General features: G+C 39.4%; 2 protein-coding genes across 4 annotated transcripts in view; one reads left to right on the top strand and one right to left on the bottom strand.

The window, feature by feature from the left end:
• Positions 1-16655, top strand: part of LOC124177435 (octopamine receptor beta-2R) — a 159919-nt gene that overhangs the window by 88889 nt on the left and 54375 nt on the right. For 2 of the 3 annotated variants that reach the window (XM_046559778.1, XM_046559775.1), the window contains one exon: positions 1892-1947. The exons of the other annotated variant lie outside the window; for it this stretch is intronic. The gene's annotated coding sequence lies outside the window, so the exon portion shown is untranslated. The remainder of the gene's footprint in view (positions 1-1891; positions 1948-16655) is intronic. 3 annotated transcript variants of the gene reach the window in all.
• Positions 7512-11261, bottom strand: LOC124177434 (facilitated trehalose transporter Tret1-like). The gene is made up of 6 exons (XM_046559773.1): positions 11167-11261; positions 10633-10885; positions 9900-10150; positions 9398-9799; positions 9038-9326; positions 7512-8201 (listed from the first exon to the last, which is right to left on the bottom strand). The coding sequence occupies exons 2-6, from the start codon at positions 10733-10735 to the stop codon at positions 7807-7809; spliced, it is 1440 nt and encodes a 479-aa protein (XP_046415729.1). The 5' UTR covers positions 10736-10885; positions 11167-11261; the 3' UTR covers positions 7512-7806.

The raw sequence follows: 16655 nt of genomic DNA, 5'->3' as shown, positions 1-16655 counted from the left end.
ACCCTCTGGCGAATATTTCAAGAAATTGTTATCACGATCATTATTGTTTTAAGATTTCATAATCGTAATCAAGACTCTCTCGATCCATTTATGCATTGTTAAAACCAATTTTCGGTAAGTTTTTCATAATTTTTTTCTTCCACGCTTTTAGAAAGAACTTTTTTTCCACCATAATTCATACAAATGGTGAAAAATCGCGTCTCTCTTCGCACGATGCTCAACATGATCAAATGAGAAATAAGAAAAATGGGAAAATACAAAAATATAAAGGAAAGGACGTAGAAAAAGGACGAAATTTTGTGATATTATGATTGAGTATATACACCGGTAAAATGTTCAGTGTGTGGCGTGCCGCGGGGATGAGCAGGGAATTGCTACACACGGTTCTTGGATTTTATTGCACATAAGCTCAAGTACAACGTGCGGGAAGTCGAGAATAGAAATGGAGAGGAAATTTCCCTCCGGCTATAACGCGTATATGTATATATATCCTTGAATGAGGAAAATTCATATCAACGTATCAGTTTACATTCACTCGATGCAATTCTCTTGTTACCATGCATTACCGATGAAACACGTGTTCTCGTTACAGTTTTCAAACAGTTTTCACGAAAACTAAATTTCCTGCACAATATTTCGTCGTTACCTTCAAAAATCGCGATCAAGATTTAATTTGTATTTTCTTTACTTTATTGTTATCTCTGTTTTGACTTTTCGTCACCTTTGGTGTTATAAAAAGAGCATCGGTTTTGGTTGAAAATCATTTTTGGATAATTTCAACGAATATTTACGCCTTCGAAATTCTAGAATCCGAAAAATAAGTTTTCAGAAAAATATCGGACAATTCTAGCGATGATCTCCGACAGGGTTGGATGAAAACATTTGAAACTCGGAGGATTTTACAATCAAACGATGGGCACGAACAATTGCCATGTCCCGTTTGATTTGAACTCAAATTTCTGCCGGAAATAAATGTATTTTCAATATTTTTTATCGACAAACGCATGACATGTTTTTTTCCAGTTTATATACTTATTTAAAGAGAAAGACTTTACAAATTTTTTGCTCTTCAAAATTTTTTTTATTTTAATACGTTTTCATTTGGCTGCCAAGTACTACGAGTTTCAGATTTTCCTCACGACCATTATTTGAGATCGTTCCTGTAGTTCCGGTGACGAAAAGTGTCGCGAAAAAACTGTTTTTCCGGCTTGTTTTTTTTTTTTTTTTTCTTTTTTTATGTAAAATTTTTTCAAAACAACAAAATTACCGTCTCACTTGTCGTGGGATGAACCAAAAAACTTCCGAGAAACAAATTCGATTCGGTAAAAATTTTAACATTGTTTTAAATACGCAATTTAACTACAAAACTTACCGGGGGTTGAAAAAAAAAAAATTGTATACAGAAACGAGTCACGTTAGTTTACACAATGCTTTGCGGGAGAAATATTTATCGAGAGAATGGAATGTAGACGGGTCAAAGTCAAGTGTTGCAGGAAGTCTGCAGGCGAGTCGTAAAATTATACTCGATAATAAATCTTGTTATGACTACCTCTGAGCTTCGGCAGTTTGTAGCGATCGGTTTTCGTATTTTTTTTTTTTTTTATTTATTTATTTATTTATTTATTTGGTTCCTTTTCATTTTTTTTTTTATTTCACCTTTGAGGCATCGAGTGTCTCGGAGAAATATGGTTCAGGAGAGAATGTCCGATTGATGGTCGTGAAAAAAAAAATTGCGGAAGAAAATCTGTAAACATGGAACACCGAACACAGTTAGATTGTATGAATATTTATACAAATCGTAAGAACATTTGTGTGACCTTGGACAATTTTTTTTACGAATCGCAATAACTCAACGTCAAGCCCAATGTTTATTTTCACTTTTTTCTTACAGGTAGTCGGGAGTGTCCGTTTCAAGTTCCAGTTATACAGAAGTTTAACTTGAAAAAGGTGAGCCATAGAATTTTCCCAGCTTTTATACGACTTCGTATTTTCTGAATTTTTCTTTCTCCAGTAAAATATCTCTGAGGTGATTTTATATATAAGACTTGCAACGTCATCAGACTGACTTAGGCCATGAAATGACTGGGAATAACTTTCTTAACTAACTCGTGATTGCTTCGTAATGTAATTGGAACTCTCTTGATGAAAGTTGAGGCGAACTTTTTTCGCTATTTTTCATTCCTTTTTCTTTTTTTTATTCTTTATTTTTTTTTTTTGTTTTTTATCACTGCCTCTTCTCGTTCGCCATTCTTTTTTCAAAGCTCGAGTTAAGGAGCCGTGTATTCGAAATTTTTAATTCTCATCGAAGAACTTTACATTAGAATTTATGCGACAGTTTTTCCCCATCCGCATACGAATAATCGACTTTTTTAAAAGTCATTTTTTTTCCCCTTTTTTGTCGGTAATACTGTGAACTTTAGTCAGCGTAAAAAACAGGTGCGATTTTGGGTGACGAGGAACAATGCGAAATCACGATTCGTGGGAATATACACACATTTTTTATATTTACATGTGTATATATATTTTGGGGCGCGTCAGAGGAAAACGTGACCATAAAATTGTTGGTGAAATATCGGCGAAACGTTGTAGCCTGGCATTGACGTCGACCGGGAAGAATCACTGCCCGAATGTTATCCGGTACCTGTGAAAAATTGAATGTTCACGAGCGGTAGGAAACGTATATTTTATACCAAAAAGTATTTTTAATTTTTCACCAAATTTGCAATTAGTTTTCACCGCATTATGAAGCAATTCCTGATAATAGTAAATATAATTCATCCTATATGAGTGATTTTTCAAACTCATTGCTGCAGGCACAGTTTGTTGAAAATCATTATCAACGCCTCGTCAAGGTTCTGTTTTGCAAATGATTAAGGACTTTCCGTTCATCGGTTGAACAAATGTCCTCACCTAATCAAAATCTGTCTCCAATATTCTTCAACGCAATCTACAATCGAGTTCAAACGCTGCCCGCAGATCTGAGAAATTATACTTTGAGGTAAATCGGTGAACCAATTAACGAAGGGGAATATTATTCCCAAATTGAACAGCAACTTTGAAAACGTTGCAGCCAGCTGACAACGATTGAAATATATCAGGACTTCGAATCGACGAAGTATTAACATTTCGACTCTTCCCGATGATCCCGCATTACCGAAAACAAAAGTGTAACGTGAATCATTACGGTTAAAAATTCCCTGGAACAATTATCCTGTAAATGGTGTTTGTTCCCGGTATAGCCTGAGGGTCGATTTAGCCGAATTAGCAAACCTTGCGGGCGGTTCGGATTTGAAGTGTCCTGATCGGATTTTCCTGGCTTTGATGAACAATTTTCAACCCCTAAACCCGGGGCCAACGAAAACTGATATTCCAGGTACAGATTTGTCGGCTTAAAATTTCGGGGCGGAATAATTCTGAACAAGCGTAATAAACTGAAGAAAAAGATAAAAAAAAATAAATAATTATCAACAAAATCGACATAAACGATAATAATCGTTAATCCTCGAGCTGTTCAAACTCGATTGTAACAGCAAAAGTACGCGAGAAAAATAACAATGAATATCAAAGTTACAACGCGCGTTGAACAAAGTTCGTGAAACAAATCGTGCGAGGTTTGAAACTCGGCGTCAGAATTTAGCTTGCAAGCCTGTAATCGCTGGAGGGAATTATTGTTCAAATAATTCCTGTCTTACCAGACACCGGCGACGACTACGTCGAGTAGCCTGGTACTCTTTAGTCGGTTAACTGCCCCCCGCCCCTCCCCTCGGGATGGTTAACCTTCCATTTATAAGGGTGCATTTTAAAGCGGATATGCGGAAAGGTCAGACGGTCAAGTCGGCAACTGGGATCTTGTATTCCACCCTCAATATCTCTTTGATCCTTCGCGATCCCGTCGTGTGTTGCTATTCAAGTGTGTACAGAATATTCGATCGACGATTTCGAATTTCTCAAGACGTTGACTTTTTTTTCTTAACTTTTTTTTTTCATGTTTCAACTGACGCAATATTGTCGATTTTAACCTTTCACGATCGAATCGTCGGTACTTACGAAGGCAAATTGAAACGATGCAGTACTGTAAGAAAAATTTGATTAAACACAACGTCCCACCGGGTAGACTGAGAAAAATTTCATTTGTTATAGCAGCTAGAAAAATTCAATAGAATAGGTATGCCACGCCTAACCAGTTTGCGATATCGTCGATCCTTTTTTGGTAATTGCAACGCAAAATCAGTCTCTGAGGATTACTCTACTTTTTTAGTTCAATAAAAATTTCTCTCAGTGTTCATTTAATATTTATATTATTGGTTACATTTCTATTGATGAATATGAAAAATGTTATGATAAATTTTTGTAATTTTTAGTTTTTATTTTCACTTGGTAATACATTTAAAAAATGGTCAATTAGACCCAAAAATTTTAGCGAACCCGCTGGGACATTTTTCTTTTAACCGAGTATGCAAGCGTTGTTCTTGGAGAGAAGTGTGTCGAAATTTATTCGACTTCGTGCTTCGAATATCGGCTCTCTAGTTTCCATCGACGGTGTTTTGCCAGAAAAAAGTAAATCTATAGAGCGATGCGAAACAAGGAAACGCAACGACCAATAACGTGGATAACAGTGAATATGAAGCTGCAGAAATGGAGAAAAAAGGTGAGGCACGTTTACCTCGTGATCTAAAATTGTTTCCCCTCTTCCGTTTCAAATTCCCCATCATAACGAAACGTGTAGAGATTATTTGTCCGGAAATTCTGTGCGGAAATTTTAAGCTTCGAATGGGAAAGTTTTTGCGCTTGACGAAGAAAATGTTTTCCAGCTCAAGCTGAATTTTTCTTTACCACATCAAATCTTGCGATGGCTAAAATGACGAATTAAAGTTATTCGCAGCGAACGATATATTTTTTTGATACCGAAGATCGAAGAAACATTTCGGATGAACAGTTCTTTTTTCTCAATATTTGTGGATTTAGGAATATCTAATTAGAAAAATGAGGATTATCTTGTCTAGCTTTTACAGAGATAATTGCATGACGAGAAACTACGTTTCCTTTTATTCGGATGAATTTCTATATGAATTTACTTCGTTACGTCTTGACGACGATGATCATCATCCGATGTAATACCGCACTACTTAGTAATTTGATAAAGCGGGGAAAAAGAAACCGATAACGCGAATTTGAATCGACCATGAGATTCGCGCATTTGTATATATATATTCGGAAATATATACCGACCGATTGTGAATGTATTTTATTCTCTGAAGTGTTTTCTGGCGATGTTTCACACAAAAAGAATGAAAGAAAGAAAAAGAAAAAAAAAAAAATGGAGGATAAGAATAAAAAGAAAAGTTTGCACCTCTGTTTCGTCGAATATTCCGATTTATATGCTGAATAATAAAACAGACGAGGGATGGTAATAGAAAAAAATAACCCGGTTACACGTTCTTCTCTTTCACCGTATACTTTCTCTCCCCAGGCGAAATTCACTTCTCCCCAATATTCCTGCGCGGAATACTCGCCTCGTTCCCGTTTTCAACCAACCAACCGACCGACCGACCGACCGTCGCGTCGCACGGTTTTCGAACGATAAGGGATAACGTGATCAGCTCGCCGAAGTACCCCACAAATGCTAACGTCGTCGGCAAAAGCTGTTCGAGCTTAAAGCTCTCAGCGAGACGAGAATGCGGCGAAAAGTCGGGAAGAAGAAGAAGAATAAGAAGCGCGCGATTTTAATGCCACGGATCTCTACCGAGATTGTCACTTTTGATTGTTACGTCTGGTGGGAAAAAATCAAACCAATGCAACCAGGCTGACGGTTGATCGTTGATCGTATTTTTTCGCGTATCGATAGTGGAAGAGGTGCATTACCGATTATGTTTAACGAATTTATGCGACTCGAGTAATTCAAAAGCCCAAAAATAACGATATTTCTCCATTAAAGTCGAAAAGTTAGGTTATGTGGTGATAAAATGGCGTCGAAAACGAGACTCTGACGTCGTGAGGACATTTGCCAATATCAACTGGATCGCAGACTAGCCTTCTTCGTCTGAGTCGATTTCAAGCAGACGAAATCGACGCCAGAGGTTCGACAGCTTAAATCGAGCTAACGAATCACGTGGCTCACTGTGTACGTCATCGAGTCAAAGTGACAGAACCATGTGACAAACCCACGTGACCCGTTAGCTCAACTCCAGGTATCGCGGCGCTACTGTCAGTCTTTGGGGCTTCCAATCGGCACAAGTCTATGAAAATGTGGTCGAAACAGGTGTGGCTCGACCCATCGGTTATGATAATTGTTTGCGATGATTTTTTGCGAAATTCCGCGAGACTCGTAGGTTCAATTAACACGCTTAAACGTCGTGCAACAACCAGGTGGGCAGATGAAAATCGAGTCGAGTTGCAGGGATGATGACACAGATCCCACGGATAGTCTCGTTATATTTAGACAAGCGGTGTGAATTGGCCAGCATCAGCTGCTGGCAATATATAACATGTATGATAGAGCGGTGGGCAATTCTTATCTCTTGGATATAGGCCAGGAAGTTCCTGTTCAGTGTGATTCGAATTTCTTTGGGTTCTCTATGCCCGTTCGCCTAAAAGTTTTCGCCTTTCACTTGACGCTTTCACGCGATGCTTCAGGTACACAAACCCACTTCGATTTTCAAGAAAATCTTCAGGGGTGCTTAACGGATTACAAACTGGGCTTAAGTCTTGATACACCGCGATAAGCGCTCCTCGATTCATTATCACCCTCTAACGACGCGATTTCTCACCGCACCGTCGAGTCGAACTTCGCTAAACTCTAAATTATTCGCTTTGATATTGCATGGGTGCAAGATCAGAGAAACTCGACGAAAATTATCGACCCACTCAGATTTATATCACGCTCCTGATCCAGTCTGGTCTCAGACTTCGAAACGTGCTACTGAGGTTACGAAATCGTCGCCTCTAGACGGAAATGAATGAGTGAGTAAATAAATTGACAGTTGGATCATCGGAAGACAAGATGTGGTCTGATTTCTGTCAGGCAGATATTAACAATCTTAGAAAACATTGCACTTCTTATTTTACAAATTTTACCTGAAAGGGACGAGCCAGTATCGATTATTAATATTGTCGACGGTTATAATATATTCACTACTGAAGGTTTGCGATGTATTTCGATACTGTTCACCATACACCTTTCATTGAGGCAGTTGATTCAACAAAATCGAACTACCGACGCACCTTCTTCAAGCCTAACAGCGATTTCGTGAGGACGACTTCACTGTTCACAGTTCTCGTATATTCATCGTAAAAATAAACGATGAGTGAATAAGATACTCAAAGTACCGTAAAACACTTCCAAAAACAGCGAACGGCTGAATCAATGATATAAAATTGAAGACTCGGTGAGTAAAGTGAGGATAAGGAATGAAATATGAGAATAATAAAATTGGTATGGATCCAAGTAGTTTCCGGTAAGAAAAATGCTCCGAGCAATAAAACAAGTTGAGCAGAAACTACGACTGTCATGACGTGCTTTATTTATCCATTTTTTTCTCTCTCTCTCTCTCTCTCTCTCTATCTTCTATTTTTCATCTATTTTTTTTTTTTTTTGTACCTATCACAACACATTTATTGGCGGTCGGGTGTATAATAAGCTTAGTCTAGCGTATTTTATGGTTCTATTAATGTGCAGACGCGGAGTTTATTCCACTTCTCCATCTTACGTGACGTTGTATCGTTTACTTTCGTTTAATGTACCCATATACATACATACTGTGGCGAAAAACGTAGAGTGTTTCTTTGTATGCGCGACGCACGACTCGGTCATAACTCAGAGGAATCTTCGGGAATGCCCACTGCTCCGTCTTGAAGGTCGATCAGACTTCTGAGCTTTGTCTCCTTGATAAAAACCAGAGTGAAAATGGCCCCGGCCCAAGACATAACACCGAAAAACCACATCGTCTTTGCCTCGCCCATGCCGTCGAGCATCTCGCCGAACAATAACGTCAGCGAAAGGGATGCCAGCCAGTTCAGTACCGCCATCGTTATCGCGGCTTCGAGCTTCACGTGAACCGGAAATATTTCACCCAAAAGAACCCAAGCGATCGGACCCACGCCTAGGCTGAACGCCGCGAAGAATAACGCGATCCAAGTCAGAGGCATCCACGATATTGCGTCCGCGAATTCCGGATCCTCTTGTTGTACGTTGAAAAACCATCCTGTTGGGTAACCAGAAACAGAAAAGTCACTTTTCGGAAGCTTCGTGACGCTTTGGCGGTGTGCTGCGACGTCGTTGTCAAAGATAACAACGGTTCACCAATCTTCGAGTCGGATTCATACTTGATAAGAAATCTATGGACCCGAAGTCTTAAGTTCTTTAGACTCAATCGAAGCCAATTGAGTACCCTACTTGACAGTACACCGAATCATCTGAATTCACTCGAAGTTACTTCAAGTCGCTTAAGTTCATGGAAGGTAATCCTTCAAAGTTACTCAAATAGTCGTAAATTCGTGAAGTCATTCAATCGAGTATTTTAATTTGGGAGTATGACGTACGAATGCCACATGACGGAAAGTTGGAATATACTCGCGGTAAATTTTATCGGAAGACAAACCACTAGATGTCTGTCGCTTTGACGGCATAGTTGAATGCGTCACAAGGATTCGAGGAGAAAGTGACGTTTCCATAACTCTTGAGCGACAAGGTATCGACACGTGTCGAATTGAACGATCAAAAGTTGAACTCTGCGAGGCTGTTACATTGTGGCAAATGACGTTCATAAAAATTTCACCCAAGGTTAAATCCAATACTACAAGGGTGACTCAAACGGACAACCAACGCATTGCTGGCACGTCGTGTTTGTTTTTGGGAAAACAGAGGACGTATCGCGACTTCATTTCTCTTTTTGCGTAACTTATGTCTCTGGGCGTTATTCGATAAATAAATTCGGAACCAAAATATATAGGGCGCGATTTTCACGAAGCAAAAACAACGTGTTTTCGACCAGTGAACGACTTCCAACCGAGAATCTGGCCCGAGGCAAGTCTGACTCACCGAGCAAAAACATGAAGATTCCCATGAGAGATGAGGAGGCGACCAGCAGTACCTTTCTTCCTAATATGTCGATCAGCACGGCTGCCAGGATGCTGGACACCAGTTGTGCCGCTCCAACAACGAGGGTCTGCTGACTCGAAGTGATGTCCGCCGATCCACTGACCTTGAACAGCGCTAGGGTGTAGAAGATGAACGGACCTATACCGCTGAACTGATGCATCATCATAAGACCAAAGGCCCCCAAAAGACTGCGGCGAACCTGCTTCTCCCTGAGGGTATTCAGGCTGACCTGATCGATCCGAGAATGATTTTGTAAAAGCTTTTCCGAATAGAACCGGCCGGTCTCAATCTTCGACTCACTTGCTTCGATTCCTTGATGGCGACGAGCTGCTTCAGCTCTTCCATTTCCGAATTAAGCTCGGGGTGATCTTTGCCCCGGAATAACTGGAGGGAAATTTTTGCCCTGTTCTCGTTTCCGGTGAGAAGATGGTACGTCGGACTTTCGGGCAACAGAATTGCGAAGGCCACAGGCGCCGTTGTGACCGTGCATATAAGGCTGTACAACCAAATCGTCTTTTCCAATTCAGTCAGCTCGGCTACCAGATAGGCGAACATGATTCCCAGGTTGATCAGAACCTGGAAGAGCGCCAGGAGACAACCGCGTATCCTGCGGTCCGCGATTTCGGTCACGTAGATTGGGACCAGGACGCAGAAGGTGCCGCTGAAGCCGCACAGTATCCTTCCGAAGAGCATCAGGGGTACCTGGAGTTCAAGAATGCAGAAAGGATTAGGCGTGTGGAGTGCGATTCGTGCGAAGCCACGGCTCGTCTCGGTCCGGTCGTAATGACGATTACCCGATTACCGTCTGCCCGGCGAAAACGATGCAGCTCCAACCCAAGAAGAGGATCGGTACCGTCATCATCATAGCTCCAATGCGACTGAATGCCCTCAGGACAAACGGCAGTAGCATCAGACCCACGCAAGCTCCCAGGTTGAATATTCCGCCCACCAAACCCAGCGCCAACGAGTCAGCGTTCACGTAGTTCTTCATCGACTCGCTGCTGCTAGAGTTCCAGCCCAGACTGACACCCAGCGAAAAGCCTCCCAAGGATGCTGAAGGATGGGAAAAATCGAATACCAATTCAGATTAACACGTAAGTCAAGTCGTGTCAGTCCGGAGCGTTGGTAATCTGGAATGTTAAATAAAACTCCAGATGATCAAAACTCTGGATCTGGGGCGAATCTTTGCATGGCTGAGACTCTGAATTGGAAAATCTCTGAACGATCAAGGCTTCCAACAATCAAATCTCCAAATGGTCAATACTCTGAATGGTTGAATCTTGGAGTATAGTCAAAACTCTTGAATGGCCTGACTTCCGGATGATAAAAGGTTCGAACGATCGGACGACCGAAAGTGTTTGAGACTGATGTCAACGCAAATTTGTTGAAACTAATTAAAACCATTCAGAGTTCGTTGAACCTCAATTTTGACTATTAAAAATAGCGTATCCGAAGCCTTGATCGCGACGTGAGAAAACGATTGTAGAGCGTATTTCTAGCTATCGGAAATCGTCGATCCGTGCAATTTATCTCACCAACAAATGCCGCCAGGTATTGTTTCAGGATTCCCATCCCTTGGTCCGTCACACGATGACGAGGGTTATTCGAGGTACGATCTTCGTTAATTTGCACTGACATTTCAAGTGAGCGGTGAACGATCTGACGGTATTGAGCTGCCTGGAGGTTAGCCGCATATTATTCCCTGACCTGTGGCAGCTTGGAAATGGTCTCGATCCGGCGGTCAGATTATATGGTGCATTACGTCAACCAGCGAGCGGAGCGCGCGTGCTTTTTTGAAAAACAACAAAATGGTTTACGCGCGAGTCATTTGTCATGAAAAGTGAAGTTTACTGCCGATTGCAGGTGACTGCAACCTTGCAAACGCGATGCGTGCCTCTGACCTTCGATTATGCATTTCCAATCTCTCGTGCATCGACTTGGAATTTAGAATAACGTTTCAACTTCTCTTTTAGATAAGCTGATCGAGACCTTGAATCGCATCGTGCGTGCTGCTCTATGAGTATTGGAAAGTTTTGTGCACTTCTTAAATTTAAATTTGGACTGATTACCTGAATGATGTTGTTGGTGAAATCGATGGACTTCGTTCTCCCGATTTCTGAACCGATTTCTTTCATCGCAGGTATCGTTAGAAAAAGCGAGTGATGATATTTGTTCATTACTACATGAGAAAGTAATCGTTGTTTTCTGCACATAATTATCTCATAAAAATTGCGCAACCTTAATTTTCCAAGCGATAGTTTTTTAGCCGTTTCTGTATTTATTTATCCGTACATTGTTTTACTGATTGCAACGAGCATTCAATTTCTGCTCACATCGTCCGCCGATGATGAATAACCGGGATTGCGTTTCGCAATCACGAGCGCATTCGTAAGAAACTACGACCTTACGACTTTGCGGCTGTGCATAATCCGGGAATACGACTAAACGTAATGATGTCGAGGTATCTAATTTTCTCAATTAATTCCGCACCGATGAAGCCTCGTCATTACGGGGTGACGATTGGTCATAATCGTTGCGTGATGCATGTGGCTGCGTGAAAATCAATTCTGCAAGTTTCAATATAATTCACCTTCTATCGTATGTAATTTTCTTACGTACGCCGCATTCCAAGCAATCGTCTTATGCTACGATAATAACGAAATTGCACCGTCTAGCAGTATTGCAGCATCCGCGTGACAATTATGAAAAATAGTCGGAATCTTTTCATATTTGTATTTTTCAATCTTCCATTATCCGAAAAATTGCGTTGCATTTTGTAGTTTATTCCTTCCGAATCCTCATTTGGTGTATATTTTTAGTCGCAAGAAATTTTGACGACTTGCAGTTGAATATGAGCCTTACAGACTCGAGGAAAAAATTGCTACCGAATTGATCGCGTCTCTTAAAAAATTCAAAGCGTTTTTGTTCGTTTATTTGCGTGAGTTTTATCGGTTTTTTTTTTTATTTTCGTTTCCGCAATCGCGACAACGCGATATTGGCGGAATTTTGTGAATTCACGGCAATTTTACTTCGTATTATCTTTGTATCGTACGACGCAAATGTAACGAAACTATTCGTGTTATTTGGAACATCTCGTGTAAACGAGGAAACCGACATGCTTTCGTTTCCGCTATTGAATAGTAGTGAGAATGGTCAGCGTGCAACAGCTACGAATGATAAGAACGAGTTTAGTTCTGCAGAACTGTGCGGAGAACGTCGGAAACCAAACAGAGGAAGCTGCGGGGATCTATTCTCGCCTCGGTGTAGAGATAAGTTGAGGTACTGGACCGAAGTTCGTTTAAATAAAAATTAAAGAAAAAATGTGGCGCTATTTAATGCGAGGAAAAACTGAAACTCGAATCGAAACCCGAATTTCTTTCATCGCACACCGTAATTCGACTCTGTTAATTCAATTTTTAGACAATTATTAGACAATTATTGCAATAAATTTACTTAACTTTGGTATAAAATTTTGCTCAAATTTTTGAAAATTCATTACTCAATTCTTTGAATGATATTCTCCGTGCTGTGGTATTTTAATTTAATTTTAAAAATGAAACTCGTGATCATTTGAAATAATTTAAATTTACTCTAAAAGACACAAATAGATTTAGTTATCATCTATCGAGTTGTAAACTTGTTTGCGGTATTAAAAATCAAGTCCCACGTGAAATTTCAACTTCTTATCAAAATTTCAACTCGTGCGGTTATTTAAATACAGTTGCAAATTAGCCGAACAACAAAATTTCAAAACCTTCCAGTCGCAACGACGAACGAGAGTTCGAGAAAATGTCAGAGCGATGTGGTTGATGTCACGAGCACCTGTTTTTCCCCGAGTATAGACGTCTCCTTCGAGTTATTTCGGACTTATTTATCATTTTCCGCTTTATTCTGGAAGTCCGAAGCTTTCGTGTCGCGCAGTGATTTTATAAATAATCAGCCTACCGCTCTCTTGAAATCAACGTCATAGGTGGAGGCGAAAGTGAATGACGAAGGGGAAAATAACAAACGGTAAACATCGCTCGAGATTGGACGAAAAATCTTACTTTTTATCAATTTTAACGAAACTTTATACGCCTGAGACTAAGATTTTTCTTCTCATTATTTGCAGCGAGCTTGATTTTCTCTGTATCTTCGAATGAAATTGAGCGTATTATACGCGTATGGCAAAAGCGATGAACACATGTCTAGCTGATTATACCGGTGAAATTAATTACCGATGATATTTGGAGCGCGCTGGTAATTAATTACAACGTTCCGCGACTGACTTCGATGATCGATAGTCACCCACCAAAGTCCCAACCAACCGCAGGCTGTCATCCCATAGTCTATAATTTGAGCACATATTGCATTCACGTATGCTCATAGTCAATTTTGAATTTTGCACCCTTTGCATCGATCAATATTTTAGCCAATTGGTATTTAGTAGAATCGCGCGATTCCACAGAAATTCAAAAAATTTACCTAAAGCAAACAGATTTTTACATAAACTGGCGTATGAAGTGTTGGATCTCTTGTTACTATTTACCGTTCCTTTTGTTGCTATCTACTGATCGTAGGATCTGTGAAAATGGCTTGAAATTATCATGAGCACAGAATTCTGGGAATCGTCGAAAAAATTTACAGTTACGTGACCCTTCGTTAAATCCTGAAAGAAATTGTGACGAATTAGTAATATTGAAAGGTGGAAAGACGAAGAAAAAAACCGTTACGAAAAAATCTGTTTCGGATTCCGGAAACATGATGTAAACGAACTGAGAAATTTCTTTTTCTCTCTTCAGATGATTAATGATAAACGCGTTGCTGCTTATAAACTTTGCACGTAGAATGTCTTTTACATTACATATGCGACAAATCGTGATAAAACATGTGTCGTTTAAACCGCGTTTTGACGTGAAGAACGATAAGCGCCATCAGTTTAACTGCCCAACGATTTATAAAGATAGATTACGAATTAAAGCGGAAACAAATTTTTAATATCAATTGAGCTAACGTATCCATCGATCATGAATTTTTTAGATAAAAATCCTGTCAGTGAACGTAGATTACAAGACGTCGGGTGAAGGGAAAGGAGGGAAAAAAAATAGAAAACACGTATTATACGTTACGTATAATACGATTCGACGGTAAAATTGTCCTCGGTTTTGACGTCATCGCCACTACGCGGCAATGCCGCAGCACACTCGGGCTATCGCCAAACCGTCAGCAAATTCATGCCAACGTTCCCTCGGATATACCGGGACAATCTCTTGAAACTTGAAAATCAACCGCGCACGCGCGAGTTTTATCGGCTGTTCTCGCAGGCTGGCCAACCCGAGTTTTCAGCCGTCAAACTGTTTCTGCCGGCGATGTGGTTGACACGATTTTTCGAGGTTAGAATCTCAAATAATCGAGGCAGTGACTCGGAAAGGTTTGAGAAGCATTTGTTATCGGGTCGGAAAGTTGATTCTTCGAAGAACGGTCGGAATTCAACGCTTGTGCTCTTTGAATATTCAAACGTAGACATTTTGCGTAGGTTGGCCGGCCTGCATCGCGGACAAGAATATCGCTGCGGGAAGATTTCGCCAGCCAATGAGATCGAATTATTTGGCGCATGCGCGGTTCATTTTCAAGTCTCAAGATATTGTTCCGGTATACGTTATACGCGTAGAGACGTAGAGATATGTGTATAGATATACATGTATGTACGTACATCGTACAGAATGAACTGAGATAAAAACTGGCTTTGGAAAATCGTGACCTGGGTAACATGACGTTGGTCATAGTAATTACGAGATAAAGAGGCGCGGTTTTCATTCATAATCAGTTTCTTGCCGCGTCGTGCAAACGTCATCTTCACGGACTCGTGATATACCCTCAATTATCGTACCGGTATAAAAATACGAGGCGGTGTTGAACGACTCTCTAGTCGAATAGTTGAAGAATAGAGAATGACAAGATCGTAATATCCGAGGGATGTTTCGCTCGAGGAAACAGGGTGTCGACATCATTTGAAATCACAATGAAAACATTAATATTAAAATAAAATTTTAATTTTCGTAAGCGAGGTTGAGCTGAGATTCCAAATTTGAAAGGTTCTGAAATTGCCAAATTCCGAATATTTTAGTAGCGAAAGATAGAGTGAAGAAACCAAACTTTGACGAAACATCAAAGTCTGGAAATGGTCCTAAATCCGACGCTCAAAGTTTCTGAAGTGCAAAATGCCGGAAGGGTGTAACTCTGACAAGTCAAAGTTTCGAAAGTGCGAAAATGAGAAAATTTCAAAAGTTGAAACATCGAAATTTTGAGTGATCGAAGATTTTCAGTACTGTGAATTTTTGGCTTAGTGAAATGTCACCACTTCGATCCTTGTTTGTTACGGATTTTCGGTATTTTCATGTTTGGAATCGTGGTCATTTTTATTTACGGTTTTTCTGATCTGCACTGGGTGATAAATAATACAACATTTTGTCGACAAGCGTAGACAAGAATTTTTAATCAGACGCGATTTACGTGTCAGACAGTTTTTTTTATCTCGTTTCAAATATTTTTTCTGTTTCTAAAATAAGAGCATGACGAAACTGAGGAAAACTTCAAATCGCGTGAGTACAGCCACGGGAATTCGAGTTGGAATTTATCCTATCTCTATGAACTTGTCTATGGCCTCTATGGGATTCTTACTCAATTTTCTGATAACACCGCGACAAGGATTTGTGGTCTAAAAATGTATTCTACGATGTGAAATATTTTCTTCACTATTTTCAACCGGGTTGCATAGAATTTCTACGGTGTAAAGAAAGAGAAAAGTTGAAAAGAAAAAAAGGGTACAAGAGTAACTGTATCGAATTTACAAAGACGCAAAAATCTGTTTCGCAAAATTGCAAATCGTAAAAAAATTTCAAAATGCAGAACAGTCAAAATATGAAATGAATAAAGGTACAGCAAGATAAGACAACAGAATCGTCAGAATTTAGAATCAGCTTCAGTTCTCATTTTTATTCATTCGGAATTTTGACTTCTTTTTTGACTTCTATTTTCGATATTTTAAAATTCTATAAAAAATTCCGACTTTTCTACATTTCTCTATCACCACGAGAAACAGTGTCTTTATGTTTATAATTTTTGACTGAATAAAAAAGTAAATCTAAACTACGAGGAAAAACCTTTCAAATGAATAATTAAACACTCGAAAAGCCAAGCCAAATTTTAAAGAGAGACGATATAAAATTCAGAACATTAAAAGTGAAATCAAAAAATATAGTGCCTCGACGAAAGACAGTTATTGACAATTATTTATAATTTCAACAATATCCACCAATTTTAACAATATACATTATTTTAAACAATATACACATGGAATGAATGAATGAATTTTAAACCTAACGACGGCTCATGTTTGATATACTTATAAATGAATTAAAATTTCACTCTACTATTCAGACTTTATAAAAGATTTTTAATATCGATTTAGCCTAATTTTTAATTTTCAAAATAGTATTACACCATTTTGCGCTATTGTCGATCCTTTTTTGGTAATTGCAACACAAAATCAATTTATTCGGTTTACTATACTTTTTTA

The sequence above is a fragment of the Neodiprion fabricii genome, chromosome 3, assembly GCF_021155785.1.
Source record: "Neodiprion fabricii isolate iyNeoFabr1 chromosome 3, iyNeoFabr1.1, whole genome shotgun sequence".
Classification (NCBI taxonomy): Eukaryota; Metazoa; Arthropoda; class Insecta; order Hymenoptera; family Diprionidae; genus Neodiprion; species Neodiprion fabricii.
The sequence above is the reverse complement of the archived record's forward strand: the minus strand, read 5'-3'. Positions and strand labels throughout refer to the sequence as shown.